Source organism: Erinaceus europaeus, chromosome 4, assembly GCF_950295315.1.
Source record: "Erinaceus europaeus chromosome 4, mEriEur2.1, whole genome shotgun sequence".
In the NCBI taxonomy this organism is placed as follows: domain Eukaryota; kingdom Metazoa; phylum Chordata; class Mammalia; order Eulipotyphla; family Erinaceidae; genus Erinaceus; species Erinaceus europaeus.
Window position 1 is genome coordinate 115691803 of NC_080165.1, and position 15890 is coordinate 115707692.

The 15890-nt window shown below is 34.0% G+C and overlaps 1 protein-coding gene across 6 annotated transcripts in view; it reads left to right on the forward strand.

Moving 5' to 3' along the window:
- AHI1 (Abelson helper integration site 1) overlaps positions 1 to 15890 on the forward strand; it is a 270191-nt gene that overhangs the window by 88420 nt on the left and 165881 nt on the right. For all 6 annotated transcript variants that reach the window (XM_060190404.1, XM_060190403.1, XM_060190406.1 and 3 more), the window contains exon 19: positions 1368 to 1485. In XM_060190404.1, coding sequence (XP_060046387.1) covers positions 1368 to 1485 — 118 coding nt within the window. The remainder of the gene's footprint in view (positions 1 to 1367; positions 1486 to 15890) is intronic.

Here is a 15890-nt window from a genome sequence, read left to right on the forward strand (position 1 = left end):
ATAGTGAAGTTCATATGTATGTGCAATTTTGATCCTTTTTTTTAAAGAAAGGAGAACTGTTTCTATATCTTAATATCTACATGCTGTAAACTACCACTTAATATTTTATCAATTCACAGGTTACATTTTTGCTATAAATTAGGAATTCAGACCATTTTCATTCTTTCAAGTTACATATTTTTCAAGATTTTTTAAGTGATAATAAAGAGGCAGTGGCTTATCAATAATAAATAAGAGACTAGATTGTTGCTAAAATTCTAAATGACAAGATTAATTTACTGATGAACATTCAAAAGTTTGGTGGCCTACAGTAGCTATAATTGAAAAGTTGCATTTACTATACATTTTATTTCTGCAAGGCCATGTACTCCACTACATATTAGTGTTATAGGACATTGTATTTACTTACAGAAATCGCACCTGAACCTAATGCTGTTCTAAAATAGTGTCTTAAAGAGTAAGCATCACCAGGTTCCAGATGCCACCAGGATGCTGGCCAGGCTTCCCTGGATCGAAGACCCCACCAATGTGTCCTGGAGCTCAGCTTCCCCAGAGACACACCTTACTAGGGAAAGAGAGAGGCAGACTGGGAGTATGGACCGACCAGTCAACGCCCGTGTTCAGCGGGGAAGCAATTACAGAAGCCAGACCTTCTACCTTCTCCAACCCTCAATGACCCTGGGTCCATGCTCCCAGAGGGCTAGAGAATGGGAAAGCTATCATGGGAGGGAGTGGGTTATGGGGATTGGGTGGTGGGAATTGTGTGGAGTTGTACCCCTCCTACCTTATGTTTTTGTTCATTAATCCTTTCTTAAATAAAAAAATAAATAATAATAATAATAATAAAAAAGAGTAAGCATTTTGATATTTTGGAAACTCCTTCCTTTGTCAAGTTAGGTTATAGCTGTGCTATCTATGTTACCCTAACATATATAAACATGGATATTATAGGTGTTTTTTGATGCAGTCTCAGAAAAGGAAGTACCTGTTCCTTCATGAAATGCTAAACAAATGTGCTAGTCTTTCTTAATTTAAAAATGTGAAGAAGTAACTTTTTCATTTTTTAAATAACTTTTAAGAGCACTCTTATAATGATGCCAATTCCATTATCAGCAGACTTGAGTTAGTAAGGCAGATCGACTTTCAATAATGTTTGCATTTGTTAACCACTGTATTCCTTCCTCCATTAAAAAAGAAACTACTATAGTTAATAAACTTCAAAAACTGACTATATAAAATCATTAATACTCCTTTTGATGTATCATATGTCCCTGTTTTGCATCATAAGCAAATATTTCTTATCCCATTTTTGCATCAGTGAACCAGGAAATTATGCTTTAGTTTCTGATTTGCCTTTCCTATTACAGGTCAACAAGAATCTCTCCTTTACTACATCACCTGGCTCCTTACAACAATCTAAGTTCAAACATTCAAACTTGCTGGCTGCTCATGAAATTCTACATCCATTCAATTTCACTCAGAAGGGTGAGCCTCTTTCTTCCTTTCAATTTTGTTTAAACGTTCATCATTTATTTCAACTTCAGAAGTACAACTCATGACAAAGTTGTCAGTTTTCACACTTTATTAATTGTATTTTAGCATTGTTTTCCTTTACAAATTGCAGAAGTGATCTCAAAATAAAAGTTTGAGCAGATACTGTATTCACAATCTTCTTCTAAACAGATGACAGTGTAAAAGCAGCAAAATGTGAGTTTCAGACATTTATTTTAAATTGGATACAGTTTTCCTATAGAATAAAAAATTTAAATATAATCCCATTTTTAATTAATTCATTTCAAAGAAAATACATTTTAGCAGAAATGAGGTGCATTTGCCAATGATGTCATGTTTCTTCAAAATTGGCATATTACTATGCAAATAAGTTGGTTAAGAAATACACACAAATTATACAACTGCAAGTTTTTAAGCAATGCTTTAAATTTGAATAAGCTTTTCCAAAAGATATCAAGAAAAAAATCATATAAGTGAGAAAAAATAGTTCTTGTTTTGAAGGATTAATATTATCTGATAGTTAATTATATGTTTGACAGAATTTTTTATTATTGATTTTTTTAGAAAGATGAGAAAGCTAAACATAATAAAACTTGTCTTGGGCAAATAGATTATTTGAAGAAAAAATGTGATCTCTAAAAGAACATGAACTAATTTACTTAGAAATTTAGGAGACAATATTGTTTTCCTGCCCTGAAAGTATTTGTGGTTTATATATGAAAATTATTTCTATTCCTGAATTTGACATTGATGCAGCATATTACAGTAGAAAAGGACTTGGATATAAACATAATATTCAGCACTCCAGAGATAGCTCAGCTTGTTCAGAGTACCTACTTCATGCCTGAAGTCCTGGAGACCTAAGTTCAGTTCAGTATCTGCCATCACCTTGTATTAAAGCTGAGCAGTGCCTTCATCCTCTCTGTCACCATCCTAGTTCTGTATCTCACTCTTTGTCTCAGAATAAACAAACCTTTTAAAACAACATATTTCTTTAAAACAAATTTATATTCAGTTTTTATTGTGCCTTTTATTCTTACTATCTGTTAACTTTAGAACCTTCATTTGAAAACTTTCTTGAAATGTTTACATTATATATTGTCAAAGTTCAAATAGCACATGTTAAAATACTTTGTAAAGCATATGAATATGACATAATCTTATGGTTAGCATGATGAGTACTTGTACATTAGATCTGAAAATCCGTTGAGGTCTATTTTCCAACCAATACAGCAGTATCCCAAACCTTTGGAAACTTCAACATTTCTAGTGTTTTAAATATCTGCCAAAAGTTGGACCAGTAGTTTTGGTCATTGTATATAGCAGAGGATACATCCTGTGCTAACCTTTAAACTTTTATTCTCTGTCAGTTAATTAGATATTTTGCACATCTTTGCTATCTCTTTACACTCCTATTCCCTGTATTCTAAATGGATACTTACTGTTCCTCGAGACCAGGTCATTGTAATGATTTAACAGATTAGGAACCCATCTCCATTTCACTCATCTTTCTGCTTAATATCTAATATTCTTCTGGGAACCAATTTCTCATTAAATACTTCAGGATTAAAAGCATAAAATGTAAATGTCTGCTTCAGCTAACAGTATACTGATTAAAATTTATTTAAGTAGAATGTTAAGTTGCTAGCCAGGGAAAATTCTTCCCTATTCTGTAAAAAGAAAGAACATGGGGAAAGATTGGAAGACCTTTGAAATGGAAAGGATTATCACTGAGACAGATAAAGTATAAAGATAAAGAATAAAGGGAAAGCTGAGTATGATAAAGGCAAGATTTACTAACTTCAGAACTACAAGATTGGATCCATTTACCTTCATCTTTCTATAACCCCCGTAAGTGCGAATATTAAGTGCGAATATTTTTGTCAACCACATACCTCCATGTGTGGATTAATTTAGAGTAAGATAGGACACATTGTAACACTGCTTCACTTGATTTTCTTTGGTTAATATGCCTGACCTCATTTTTAAGGCAGATCATTTCTATAAAATGTATTGAAATATCACTATACAAAGAAAATAAAAGCAGGTCATGTAGTCCAGTCCTTAATTAACATATTAATTGATTTTCTTCACTAAGAAGCTAATCTTTACAGAAGAGAGTCCTACACAAGGAAATAGCAGGTCCATGCCTAAATGACTAGCAGACCTTGAGCAATTATTTCAGGCTTCAGTTTTATTTAGTGAGTTGGATTTTTTGAAATTCTATTCTGTTCAATATTAATCTGTTTTAAAAAGAATAGTTAGCTCCTATTGCTTATACAAGTTATCTATTAAAATTCGAAAAGGATACCAAGAGTTCAAAAGGATGTAAGAGGTTCAAAAATTAAAATCTTGAAACCTATCTATCAAAGTCAAATCTATAGATACTTGACTTTGTATAGAGTAAAGAAAAACCGCTTAGACAAAAGTAATCAGCATAGACTCACTGGCCCTCATGCTAAAAGTTTTAAGAGCAAGGGTTGATTTGATATATATCATATACAAGAGTGAATTTATTTGCTGGGAGGCTAGACTCCAAAGCAGTTCCATGATTATGCTACTAATCTCATTCAGGGTAAATTATAGATACTTATAGAGAAATAGGTGTTTCTTCTGTGGTTATATTCCTTAGAGTTTCTAGAATGCTACTGTTACTCATTTTGAAGTCATTTAAGTGGCTATTTTGTATAAAGTCCGCTCACTATCAAAGTTGTGGAGTGGAGGAAGACACTTCTTCATTTCTGACTCACTTTTCTCCCCAATATCAGGTGGTCCCTCTTGGCCTGAGTGTTAGTTATCTTTAGTTACTAGCTTTAGTGGTCTGAGATATATTATTATTTAAAATAGGCGGAGTTTATTTGCCAAATACTAGACTTACCAAAGGCCTGGTTTGAGTGAAATTGTGGTTGTCTCCAGTCAATGCAAAAGATTCTCTGAAGAGAACATTTCTTTTGTGATAGTATCCTGAGTCCTACCTAGATCAGATTTAAACATTTCAAGACCCCTTGTTAAACAAGTAAATTTATTTATTCATTCTTTTATTTATCTTCACCAGAGTTATCGCTGGATCTTGGGGTCTGCACAACTACATTGTTTTTCTATTGTTTTTCTTTTTTACATTTTACTTTTCATTGTTTTCATAGAGAATGAGAAATAGAGAGGGAAAGACAGAGAAACAGCTGTAGCTTTGCTTCACCACTTTTGAAGCCCACTAGCACCCCACACTCCCATAGGTGGGAGCTTGAATCCTAGTTCTCAATCATGGTGATATATACACTTTGCTTGGTGACCCACCACCCAACCTCACAAATTAAAAAAAAATAGTCAATAACTGTTTGGGTGGAGGAAATATATAAGTTTGAGGAAGTGCTTTATTTTGCATTTCACTAAAATGATTTTTTGTTTTTTTACCAGAGCACTGTTCAACTCTGGTTTATGATGATGAGGGGATTGAAACTGTGACTTTGAAGCTTCAGGCAATAGTCTCTTTGCATACCATTATGCTATGTCCCTTGTCCTAAAATGAATTTTTTAAGCAGATAAGTCAAGCTTTATACAATGAATTATAATAATAATGTGATGTTACTTAATCATTCTTTCTTTTAATTGTAGAATTAGAGTTTAGTAGGGAAAACAAAATATAAAGTAGTTACTAAAGCAGTCAATAGCTTCTGTGTTCTTATGTTTGTGTTAGTCATTAGACCAAGTAAGTATGTATTTAATTTAATTGGCATTGTTGTAGTTTAGACTCAGTGGCAGAACACAGGACTTGCATGTATGAGATTGTGACTTTGATACCTAGCACTGCATATACTGGAACAGTGCTCTGGTTCTGTCTCTCTCTTGTTAATAAATAAATAAGTCCTTTTTAATATTTTATTTATTTAGAATAGAGACAGAAAATTGAGAAGGAGGAGGTAGGAAAAAAGAGAGACACCTACAGCACTACCTCAGAGTTTGTGAAGTTTTCTCTCTGCAGATGAGGACCAGGCACTTGAATCCAGTGCACTGTAACATATACACTCTACTTGAAATGCCACCACCCAGCCACAATAAGTCTTGAAAATAAAAAAAAACAAAAACTGTGTGCCAGCAGAATAGCTCATTAAGTAGTGTACTTGTTTGGCCATGCATGCAACCCAAGTTCAAACCTGGCCCCTATCACAATGTAGGAAGTTTCAGTGCATTGAAACTTTTTTTTCTCTCTGACTCTACCTGAAAAAGATGGCTTGGAACAGTGAAGCACCAATGATGAGAAAAATTGTTTTTTCTATCTTTGACATTTTAGTTTTATCATTTTAGAAATATGCAAAAAAAAAGTATGTCTGAAATCTAAATTGAATGTCAGATTGTAACTTTACTCAAAGTTCTGTGATATCCTTACATTAAGGCAGGTTATGTCTTTGGTGGAAACAAGATGGTTCTTGTATTTCAAAGGAAAATGTTTGGCAAAAGTTAGGAATTAAAATGACTCTCAGTAAACACAGCTGATGATAAAAGGGGTTTTCCAAATTAAGGAGCTTCAAAGAACTTTTTTGTCCCATCACATCTGGCAGAGTTTTCTGGTAGTATCACCTAATGAACTTTAAAGTATTAGTTGAAAAAAAATGTTTTATTGAATTCTGATTTCAACCTTCAGAATTCTTTCCAGGATTTTAGTTCACATTATGGAATAGGTGAGAATAATTACTTCCCTGGCATCGATAAAAAGGTGTTGTACAGAATTAACTGACTTTATAGACCTGAAGTGGGCTTTATGTCACTAAAAAGTCAAAAATAATTTTTATCATGTAAATTTTAAAAGCACAAAACTATTTTCCAAAACAGCCACTTTAATGATTTCAGAACTGTGTGTAGTAGAAAGGCATCAAAATCATTTCCCTTGTAGAACTACTCAACTGTGATCTGAAGTAGTTGACTTTATAATTTCTTGTACAATGTCTTTATTTTCTACCTAATATGAATTTTCTGGTTCATGGAATTGTGATGGTCAAAGCTATTTTTTTAACTAGTTTGAAATCCATAGGTATTGTGAGACTGCAGGAAATTTTATGAGGGATTTTATGTTTTAATTTTGAAATCATATTATCTTTGTTGTGACCTAGGAAATTTTATTGAAGACTTTATTTTTATTTGTGATTTAGTATTAATTTACAATATTATAAAATAATAAGGGTCTGTTTCCACACCACTCCCACCACAAAAGTTCTGTGCCCCTATCCCAACCCCGGTCCCCAAGGATAACCACCATTCCCAAGGTCTTAAAGTTGGTTTTGTTTTATTTTTTGACAAGTTATGTGTTTCAGTTCTCTGTATTCCACATATGAATGAAACTACCCAGTAGTTGTCTTTCACTTCCTTAACTTTTTAAAATAATTTTTAAATATATTTTGTTTATTAATGAGAAAGGAGAGAGAGAATGAGAACTAGCCATCACTTTGGTTCATGTGCTTCTGGAGATTGAGCTGAGGACCTCATGCTTAAGAGTCCAATGCTTTATCCACTGAGCCACCTCCCAAACCACTCACTTCTTTAACTTATTTCACTAAGCACAATCACTTCCAGTTCCACCCATTTGTCCTGAAGGACGCAATATCTTTTGTTGCTAACTAATACTTTACTGAGTATATATCTATAACTTTTGTCCTCTGACAAATTACATTTAGGTTGCTTCCATATTTTGGCTATTGTGAATAATGTACCTATGAACTTGGGAGTAGATTTGTACCTTCAAATTAGCATTTTCATGTCTTTTGAAATAGTATTTTTGGATCATAAGGTATATCCATTTTTACTGGTTGAAGATTCTTCATGATGTTCTCCATAGTGACAATACCTACCAGTTTGCATTCCCACCAGCAGTGTAACAGAATTCCTCTTTTGCCACATCCTCAGCAACCTTATCATTTCCTGTTTTGTAGAAGTAAGCCATTCTTACTGGTATGAAGTAGAATCTCAGTGTGGTTTTAATATGCATTTCTCTAATGATTAGCGAAAAGGAGCATTTTCTTATATAAGAGTTTTTTGGTTTTCTTTTTTTTAAATAAAATGTGCTGTGAGTATAGAAGACAGTGCATGTCAGAGAGGCAAATAATGAGTATAGAATCTCGAGAAGTATGCAAAAATCATTAAGGTGGAGCCAACAAAATAACTCACTTGGATAGTGTGCCTGCTTCACCATGTGTGCAACCCAAATTTGAGTCTAACCCCAGTCTCTCTGCTTCTCTTTCTCCATATATAAAACAAAATTAAGATGAGGTGGGTTTTTTTTCCTTTTTTTTTTAACCAGAGCACTAATCATCTCTGGTTTATGGTGGTGCAGGGGATTGAACCTGGGACTTAGAAGCCTCAGGCATGACAGTCTGTTCGCATAACCATTATGCTATCTACCCCCCTCCCCCAGATGAGGTATTTTTAAGAAGTTTTCAAACTAGCAACTAGCACTTCACACAGAAAGAATACTCTAGAACTCATGTAACTTCTGAAACTTTGAAAGGTTGCTCAGTGATAGAATGTGTACCCTACTTGACTGAGGCCCTGGGTTTGATATCTATCATTAATAAATGTAAAACGTTGGCTTTTCACATAAATAACAGTAAACTCAATCATATATTCTCTTTGCTTCTTCTTTGTTTTGTTCTGTTGTTTTACCCGAGCATCACTCTGCTTTGATTTATGGTGGTGTGTGGGGGATTGAACCTGGGGCTATTGGTGCCTCAGGCATTGAAGTTTGTATATATATATATTTACTGATTTAATAATGATTGACAAGATTGTGGTATAAGAGGGGTACAATTCCACACAGTTCCCACCACCAGAATACCATATCTCCTTCCCTCCATTGGAAGTTTCCCTGTTCTTTATCCCTCTGGGAGTATGGACCAAAGGTCTTTATGGAGTGCAGAAGGTGGGAGGTCTGGCTTCTGTAATACTTCTCTGTGGGACATGGGAGTTAAGCATTGAAGTCTTTTTTGCTTAAGTATTATATGCTATCTCCTTTGTCCCTCTCTTCTGGGGAAAACAAAAACTACTAAACTAGTAAAGCATTAGTGATGACAAAAAAATAAATACACAAATAAATGTATAAAATGCCATTTGTTAAACCAGTGTCAGTTTAGAAATAATTTCCCAGTAATCTGAGTTAATCACATGTTAACATTTAGCCTCACTTGTAAAAAAAAGCCCCAATATTTCTTAAATTTGAGTAAGTAAAGTTGTTTCTAACTATGTTGAATGTGACTTTAAATATATTCTTCATATTTACTAGTCAATAATTTTTAAATGGTTTTTATCAACTTTAAGTATTATTTCTTCCAGAGTTCTTTTTACCTGATTTTGTTCCCTAATAAAATACTATTGATTAGTATGCTGACTCTGTGTTCATAGGTCCTCTGAGTTTCAGTATCAGCTGAGTTCTTTATCTACTACCACCCACCAGAATATTTTCACACAAGTGCTTCTAATCAGTTTGAATCTTCTATAAATTGGCTAACTTTCTAATCTGTTCTTTTCAAGCTCACCAGTGACCTTCGCATTACTAATTGCAATGGGCAGTTCTTTGTCTTTATCTTACTTGACCTATCAGCAGCTTGGACACATTTGATCACTTCTGAAACACTGGTTTCTGGAACACCACATTCTCAGTTTTCTTATCTCATTAGCCTCTACTCTCTTTTACCAGTTCTTCCTCTTTTCTTCCATGTTCTATTAGACTGTCCCATTGCAATCTGATTATTTGTATTTTCTATATATATATATATATATATTCACTTCCTTGGTGATCTCATAATTTTAAATAAAGCCCATATGACAGTGATTCTCAAGTGTTTATCTTTAGTCCAGTTCTCATTTCTGCCACTAGGCTTGCACAGTAGTCCAATACAGTAACATCTAACATCATCACCAGTGTGTCTTATTTTGCTTATTTTATTTCATTCTAATTTAAATTAAATAGCTTTTTGTGACCAGTAGCTAGCATATTAGACAGTTCACATCTAGAAAACTGTAAATCTTCACTATCTGACACCAGACAAGTTGGGTGTTAAAATGTAAAGGATAGAATACCAATTTAATTGAATACAAATAATGATAGTGAATATTTATAATTTTCCTGAATATAAGGTTGAAGATTTTATGATATTTCATCATCATTATATAGATGCTATTAATAAGTAATATTCACTTAAGTAAAGACTAAAAGTTTTTTTTTATTTTTCACCTTTAAATCATCAGATGGTATTCTGATAGTATATAGTAAAGAGGTCAGAGATACCTTAATTTAGATCCAGATACTTTTTACTTATATTATAACCTTAAGCAAGTTATTTTATCTCAGTAAGTTGCCACTTGAAAACAGGATAGGAAGGGCTTTGGGATTATGGAACGTGATGGTGGAAAAGGCCCTAAGCTGTAAGTGAAACTGTTTTGCAGACATCTGTCATGGTGAGATGAGAAATTTTACACCTGTATCAACAGTTGTACTATGAACCATTAACCCCCCAATAAGATGATGTAAATAAATAAATAAATTAGTTAATTAATTAATTAATACAAGATAGGAAAGCATGTGCTGCAAGTGAAAGTTTTCAAATGCCAACCTGTGTTGACATCCAATATAACAAGGTTACAGGCAATATCTTTATGATTATAGTCAAAACTATTGTAGTTATTGAACCTTTTTGCTTAAATTTATTTAACTTCCCATTTAAAAAATAAAATACTGAGTTCTTAAAATTTGTAGCTAGCTCATGTTAAAAATACACTTTTCTCTACTGTTTTTTTCTAAATACTTTTTAACATTGATTAAATTAGTTTTATTTTTTTTAAGTGGAAAATGTTGAAGGATTGAAATTCTTTATCAAAATAATTTATATTCTGGTGAAAGTAGTAAATGTTTTTGTAATTTGCTGCTGTAGCTTCAGGGTAAAATGTAAGTGTCAGTAATCGATTTGCTTAAAGGGGAGGATTAAGTGAAGAATTACAACAAGTTGATAGAATTGCAGCAGGCAAAGTGAGAGGTCAGGTTATGAAGCTGATTACATTATTTCTGACTAGGTATAACTGTACTGTTTGATTTTGTACTTTAAGAAAAGCCCTGCATTTAGCATTGCTTCATATAAAACATATAGTTTAATTTTTTAAGAAATTACTTTGTTGGGAGGTTAATGGTATACAGTTGGGTACAATTTTTCATATCCCTGTAATAGGTGTCTTCACTCTCACCCCCAGCATAGGTCTATTTCCACCATCATGCAGCAGGATTCCCAAATATCTTCCATCCCTTCCTTTTCCCCTTCTTCCTCAGAGTCCTTTGCTTTGGTGCAATATACCACAGGCTGTGAAAGTTTTCCTTTGTTTTAAATTCATGTTTAAAAATCAAAGATCAAATATATTTGTGTTTTTCCTTTCTGTCCTGTTTCTTACATTCTACCTATGAGTGAAGTCCTCTGGTATTTAGGCTTCTTGTTTTGGCTTACGTCACAACATAATTTCTGAATTCCTTTTACTATTTTTTTTAATTGGAAACTGATTTTTCAATTTTTAAGATGGTCAGTGAATAAGATATTATTAGAGGGTATATTCTAAATATGTAGTTGTAAAGTATGTATTTTCTGCATAGTTTTTTTTGTTATTGCCAAGAATACCCCCCTACACACACACACACATACACACGCACACACATACGCACACTGGGGCTTGACATCAACACAAGTTCTACCACCCTGATAATGTTTTGTTTTAATTTTTGGGTAGAGAGTGAAAAGAAAGACAGAGAAAGGAAAGGTGCCCGACACTGCTCTACCACTTGCAAAGTTTCCCCTGTGTAGGTGCACTTATGTGGTGTTTTCTTTACTGGGTGAACTATTTCATGGCACACTAGTACCAGCTTTTAAAGAAAGTGAATATACCATAATTTTTAAGTCATTCTGATAGGTAGTATGATGATTTTAAGGTTTCCAATATTATAGAAAATGAATACATTTGTGTATCAGAATGTCAACATAACTCAGAGAAAAAAATGTTTTAAATTCATGTTTAAAAATCAAAGATCAAATATAGTACCTACCATATGCACTCATTTCTTTATATACCTGTATTTTGACATGTTCACACATTTCCTGTCATTGTCAATTTTCATCTTTATATTCTGTGATTTATGTAATAAGCCCTGTACATTTAGACTAGTAATTATTTTCCATTTGATAATTTTGCCTAGGATCAGCACTTTTAGAATTGAACAAAAAAAACAGCTTTTCATGGTTCCTCTCTTGAATAACAACAAAAAAGTGAAATACAACCTAACTTATGAAGTTAATAATTTTATTTCCTTTATAAACTTTTATGCCCCAGAGTAGCCCTTTAAAAACATTGAGTCCATGCTAAGAAATCTTGTTAAATATTTTGACTGTATCTGCTTAAGTACTGTAAAGTCAGATGAAGACCTTGGAAATTCAATGGAAGAAGGCTACCAAAATTAAATATAACTCTTATTGAGGCTATACTTTTCTAAAACTATACTCAGAATAGCCTTAAGGTTTCTCTGGGGCCCTTAGAGTAGTAACTCAGTGCATGCTTTTGCATCTTGTGGTTTTTAGTCAGTTTGGGCTGTATAGTGAACAGCCTGTGATATCATAGAACTTACTGGTAATGTCTTCTGGAAATGAATATCCCTCACTTATTGAAAATGTTAATTAGCAATGGAAACTAGATTTGAAAACAGACCTTCTGGTAATGATAGAGAAGTCGAGATAATGTTGATTTGTATTTTCCAGAAGTTTAAATGTAAGTTTTCAGGAAGCTTTTTCCTTGAATGAAAAGTGAATGAAAATGTAGAGAATCACTCTCTGTTAGTTCTGAGTCAGCAACTTGCCTAAAAGTCTGAGAGCAAAGTTGATGATCAATGTGGAAACTAAGAAATGAGTAAATGAAGTGACTGGTCACTTTTTAAAAATAGATTAAAGGGTTTCTGCACTGTGAATTTTCAATAAGTAAAAAGTAGAACATCATACTGATGTTCTAATTTAGTTTTATGTGCCCCTCAACTTGAAAAAAAACTGTAATTTTATCAGAAGTAAATATGGAGAGAGGCTTTTGACTGGTGATCTTCTTTTTCCATTTGAGAATCAGAAATAGTATATTTCAGTGAAAAACTTTACAAATGCTGCTGTTTGATTTTTTTTTTTTTTAAAAAGTTATACTCTTCACCAACCCATATTTATGGAGAATTAGAATTGTCCCAAGTCTAAGAGCACTAGAAGTTGAAAAACTATCTTCAGAGTTGTTCCAATGTGTTTTGGGATCCGTAAGGTAAATAGTCATAACTAATCTAATGTAGGTATGTGCACCATCAGATTAGCATAAAACATAAACAGAATACAGAAAAAATAATATTCAATATTAACTTTTTGTAGTGACTTAGCTTCATCACCCTGCGTGTAGTGTTGTGTTGTCCATATAATATAGAACAGACATGATGGGCCTAGACCTCGAATAAATCCCTCTTCCCAATATTACCAGTCATCTCTCTCAAGAACAACACAGTAGACCCCTTTGTGGGCCCCCCATAGGACCTTGACCTCAACTTGCATCAGCAACAGTAGAGAATGTTCCATCTTCTGAAGGGAGGATGGACAACATACTCTATGCTCCACCCTGAAATCAGGGCAGCTTGGAACATGACCACAGAATGTGAGCTCAGATCTGCAGAGATGCAGAGGTCACATAGGCACCTAAGCCGAAGATAGGCCCCAGATCACATCAAATTGATGGGGTTTACAATCAACAATATTTATACCCCTTCCCCATATTAGGGAGCTACTCTCTTCCCTGATCCAGCTTTCTGTCCCTTTTCCATCCATGACATCATCTCCCCAGACAATAACTTGGATCCACCTGCATATCAGATTTCAGGCTTAGAGAATGGTTCCTTTTCTACCACATCCTCTACAACACTTGTTGTTTCTGGCCTTTCTTATGTGTAACATTCTTACAGATGTGAAGTGGTATCTCATTGCTGTCTTTATTTGCATTTATGGTAATTAGTGAATCTGAGCATTTATTCCTATGTGTTTTGGCCATTTGCATACCTTCTTTGGTGAACATTCTATCCATGTCCTCCCTATTTTTCAGTGCGGTTGTTTGGAGGTTTTGTTTTGTGTTTTCTGTTTGGTTGTGTGTTTGTTTTACTGAGTTACATGAGCTCTTTATACATTTTGGTTATTAGCCTGATGAATAGCATGTAAATATTATCTTCTATTCAGTGGTATGTTTTTCTGTTTTAGTAATAGTTCTTCTTGCTGTGCAGAAGCTTTTAGGTTGACATAGTTCCATTAATTAATTTTTGCTTTTTAATTTCCTTTCTATTGGATTTGAACCTTCCAAGATGAAGCAAACATCCTAATTAAAAAGTAGTGTTCCAGGGGCCAAGTGGTAGCACACTTGGTTGAGTAGCATGTTACAATGCCTGAGGACCTGGGTTCAAGGCCCCAGCCCCTACCTACAGGGGGGTAAGTTTTACAAGTGGTGAAGCAATGCTGCAGGTGTCTCTTTCTCTCTCCCTCTCTATATCCCCCTTCCTCTCAATTTCTGGCTGTCTCTATCCAATAAATAAATATAATAAAAAATATTTTTTAAAACTAATAATTTATTGAATATATGTGTAAACTTCTTTATAACAGTTGTCTGTCAGTAGACACTTAGATTGCTTCTACTCTTTGGCAATTGTGAATAAAGTAGCTATGAAATTAAGGGTGCATATTCCCCTTTGTATTAGTATTTTCATGTCCTTTAGATATATCCCTAGGAATGGTAGTATATGATCATAAAAAATTTCCATTTTACTTGTTGTTAAATTCTTCATTCTATTTTCAATATAAATAGCACCAGCTTGTATTCCCACCACCAACATATAGGAGCTCCATATTCTCCACATCCTCACCTATACTTGTCATTTTCTGTTTTGCTGCTCTTGGCCTTTCTCGTGGATATGAGGTGTTGTCTCACTGTGGTTGTAATTAGTGTTTCTCTAATGATAAGTGAAGTGGAGTGTATTTTAACTTGGTTATTTATTCTTTTGAGACATGTGATTAATTTATAGAGATTGGATATCAATCTCTTGTCAATTGTGTGGTATGTAAATATCTTCTCCCAGTTACCTTATTAAAAAATTAATCTTGGCATGGAGCAAGCAGATATTGGTGTTAGTAACTTGGTTGGAGGAAGGCTCAAAACTGTTTTTTTTTTTTCTGGATAAATAGTAATATATTTATTACTACTAGAATTAGGGCATTATCTAGTAGCAAAATCGAAACATTGGTATAAATTAAAAACAGAAATTTGAGGAAAAGGACCATTCTTGGAAAGTAGCCAAAAGTAAGAAAGAAGCACCAATATAGTTAAATAGAAGCAAGTTCATAATAATCATTATTTGTAGTATAACACTGACAAGCTCTAACATAAATTTAAAAACATTCAGAGAGTTTAGACACACATACAAAAAAAAAGTCTAAATGAAAAAAATTCCGAAGAGGAACATGGTGTAGTCTATAAAGAAGTAGAGATCAATAGTCACTTTAATTCCAAAACCATATCATGGTGGGAGAGCAGGTGAGGAGAGTAACTTTAATGAGGAGAAAAAAGAATCACCAGAACTTTAACTGTGTGTACTGAAGTGATGAATTGAAATCTGAAAGTTTCTAAATATTAAATTACTCTTCTTTTTTATTTTTTTAAAATTTTTATTTATAAAAGGAAACACTGACAAAAAACAAAGGATAAGAGGGGTACAACTCCACACAATTCCCACCACCAGAACTCCGTATCCCATTCCATCCCCTGATAGCTTTTCTTTTTTTTAATTTATTTTTTATTTAAGAAAGGATTAATTAACAAAACCATAGGGTAGGAGGGGTACAACTCCACACAATTCCCACCACCCATATCCCATCTCCTCCCCTGATAGCTTTCCCATTCTCTATCCCTCTGGGAGCATGGACCCAGGGTCATTGTGGGTTGCAGAAGGTGGAAGGTCTGGCTTCTGTAATTGCTTCCCCACTCAACATGGATGTTGACTGGTCGGTCCATACTCCCAGTCTGCCTCTCTCTTTCCCTATTAGGGTGGGTCTCTGGGGAAGCTGAGCTCCAGGACACATTGGTGGGGTCTTCAGTCTAGGGAAGCCTGGCCGGCATCCTGATGACATCTGGAACCTGGTGGCTGAAAAGAGAGTTAAGATACAAAACCAAACAAATTGTTGAGCAATCATGGACCCAAAGCTTGGAATAGTGGAGAGGAAGTGTTGGGGGGTACTCACTGCAAACTCTAGTGTACTTCTGCTTTCAGGTATATATTTTGCAGTAGTTTATGGATACGTGTGAACATA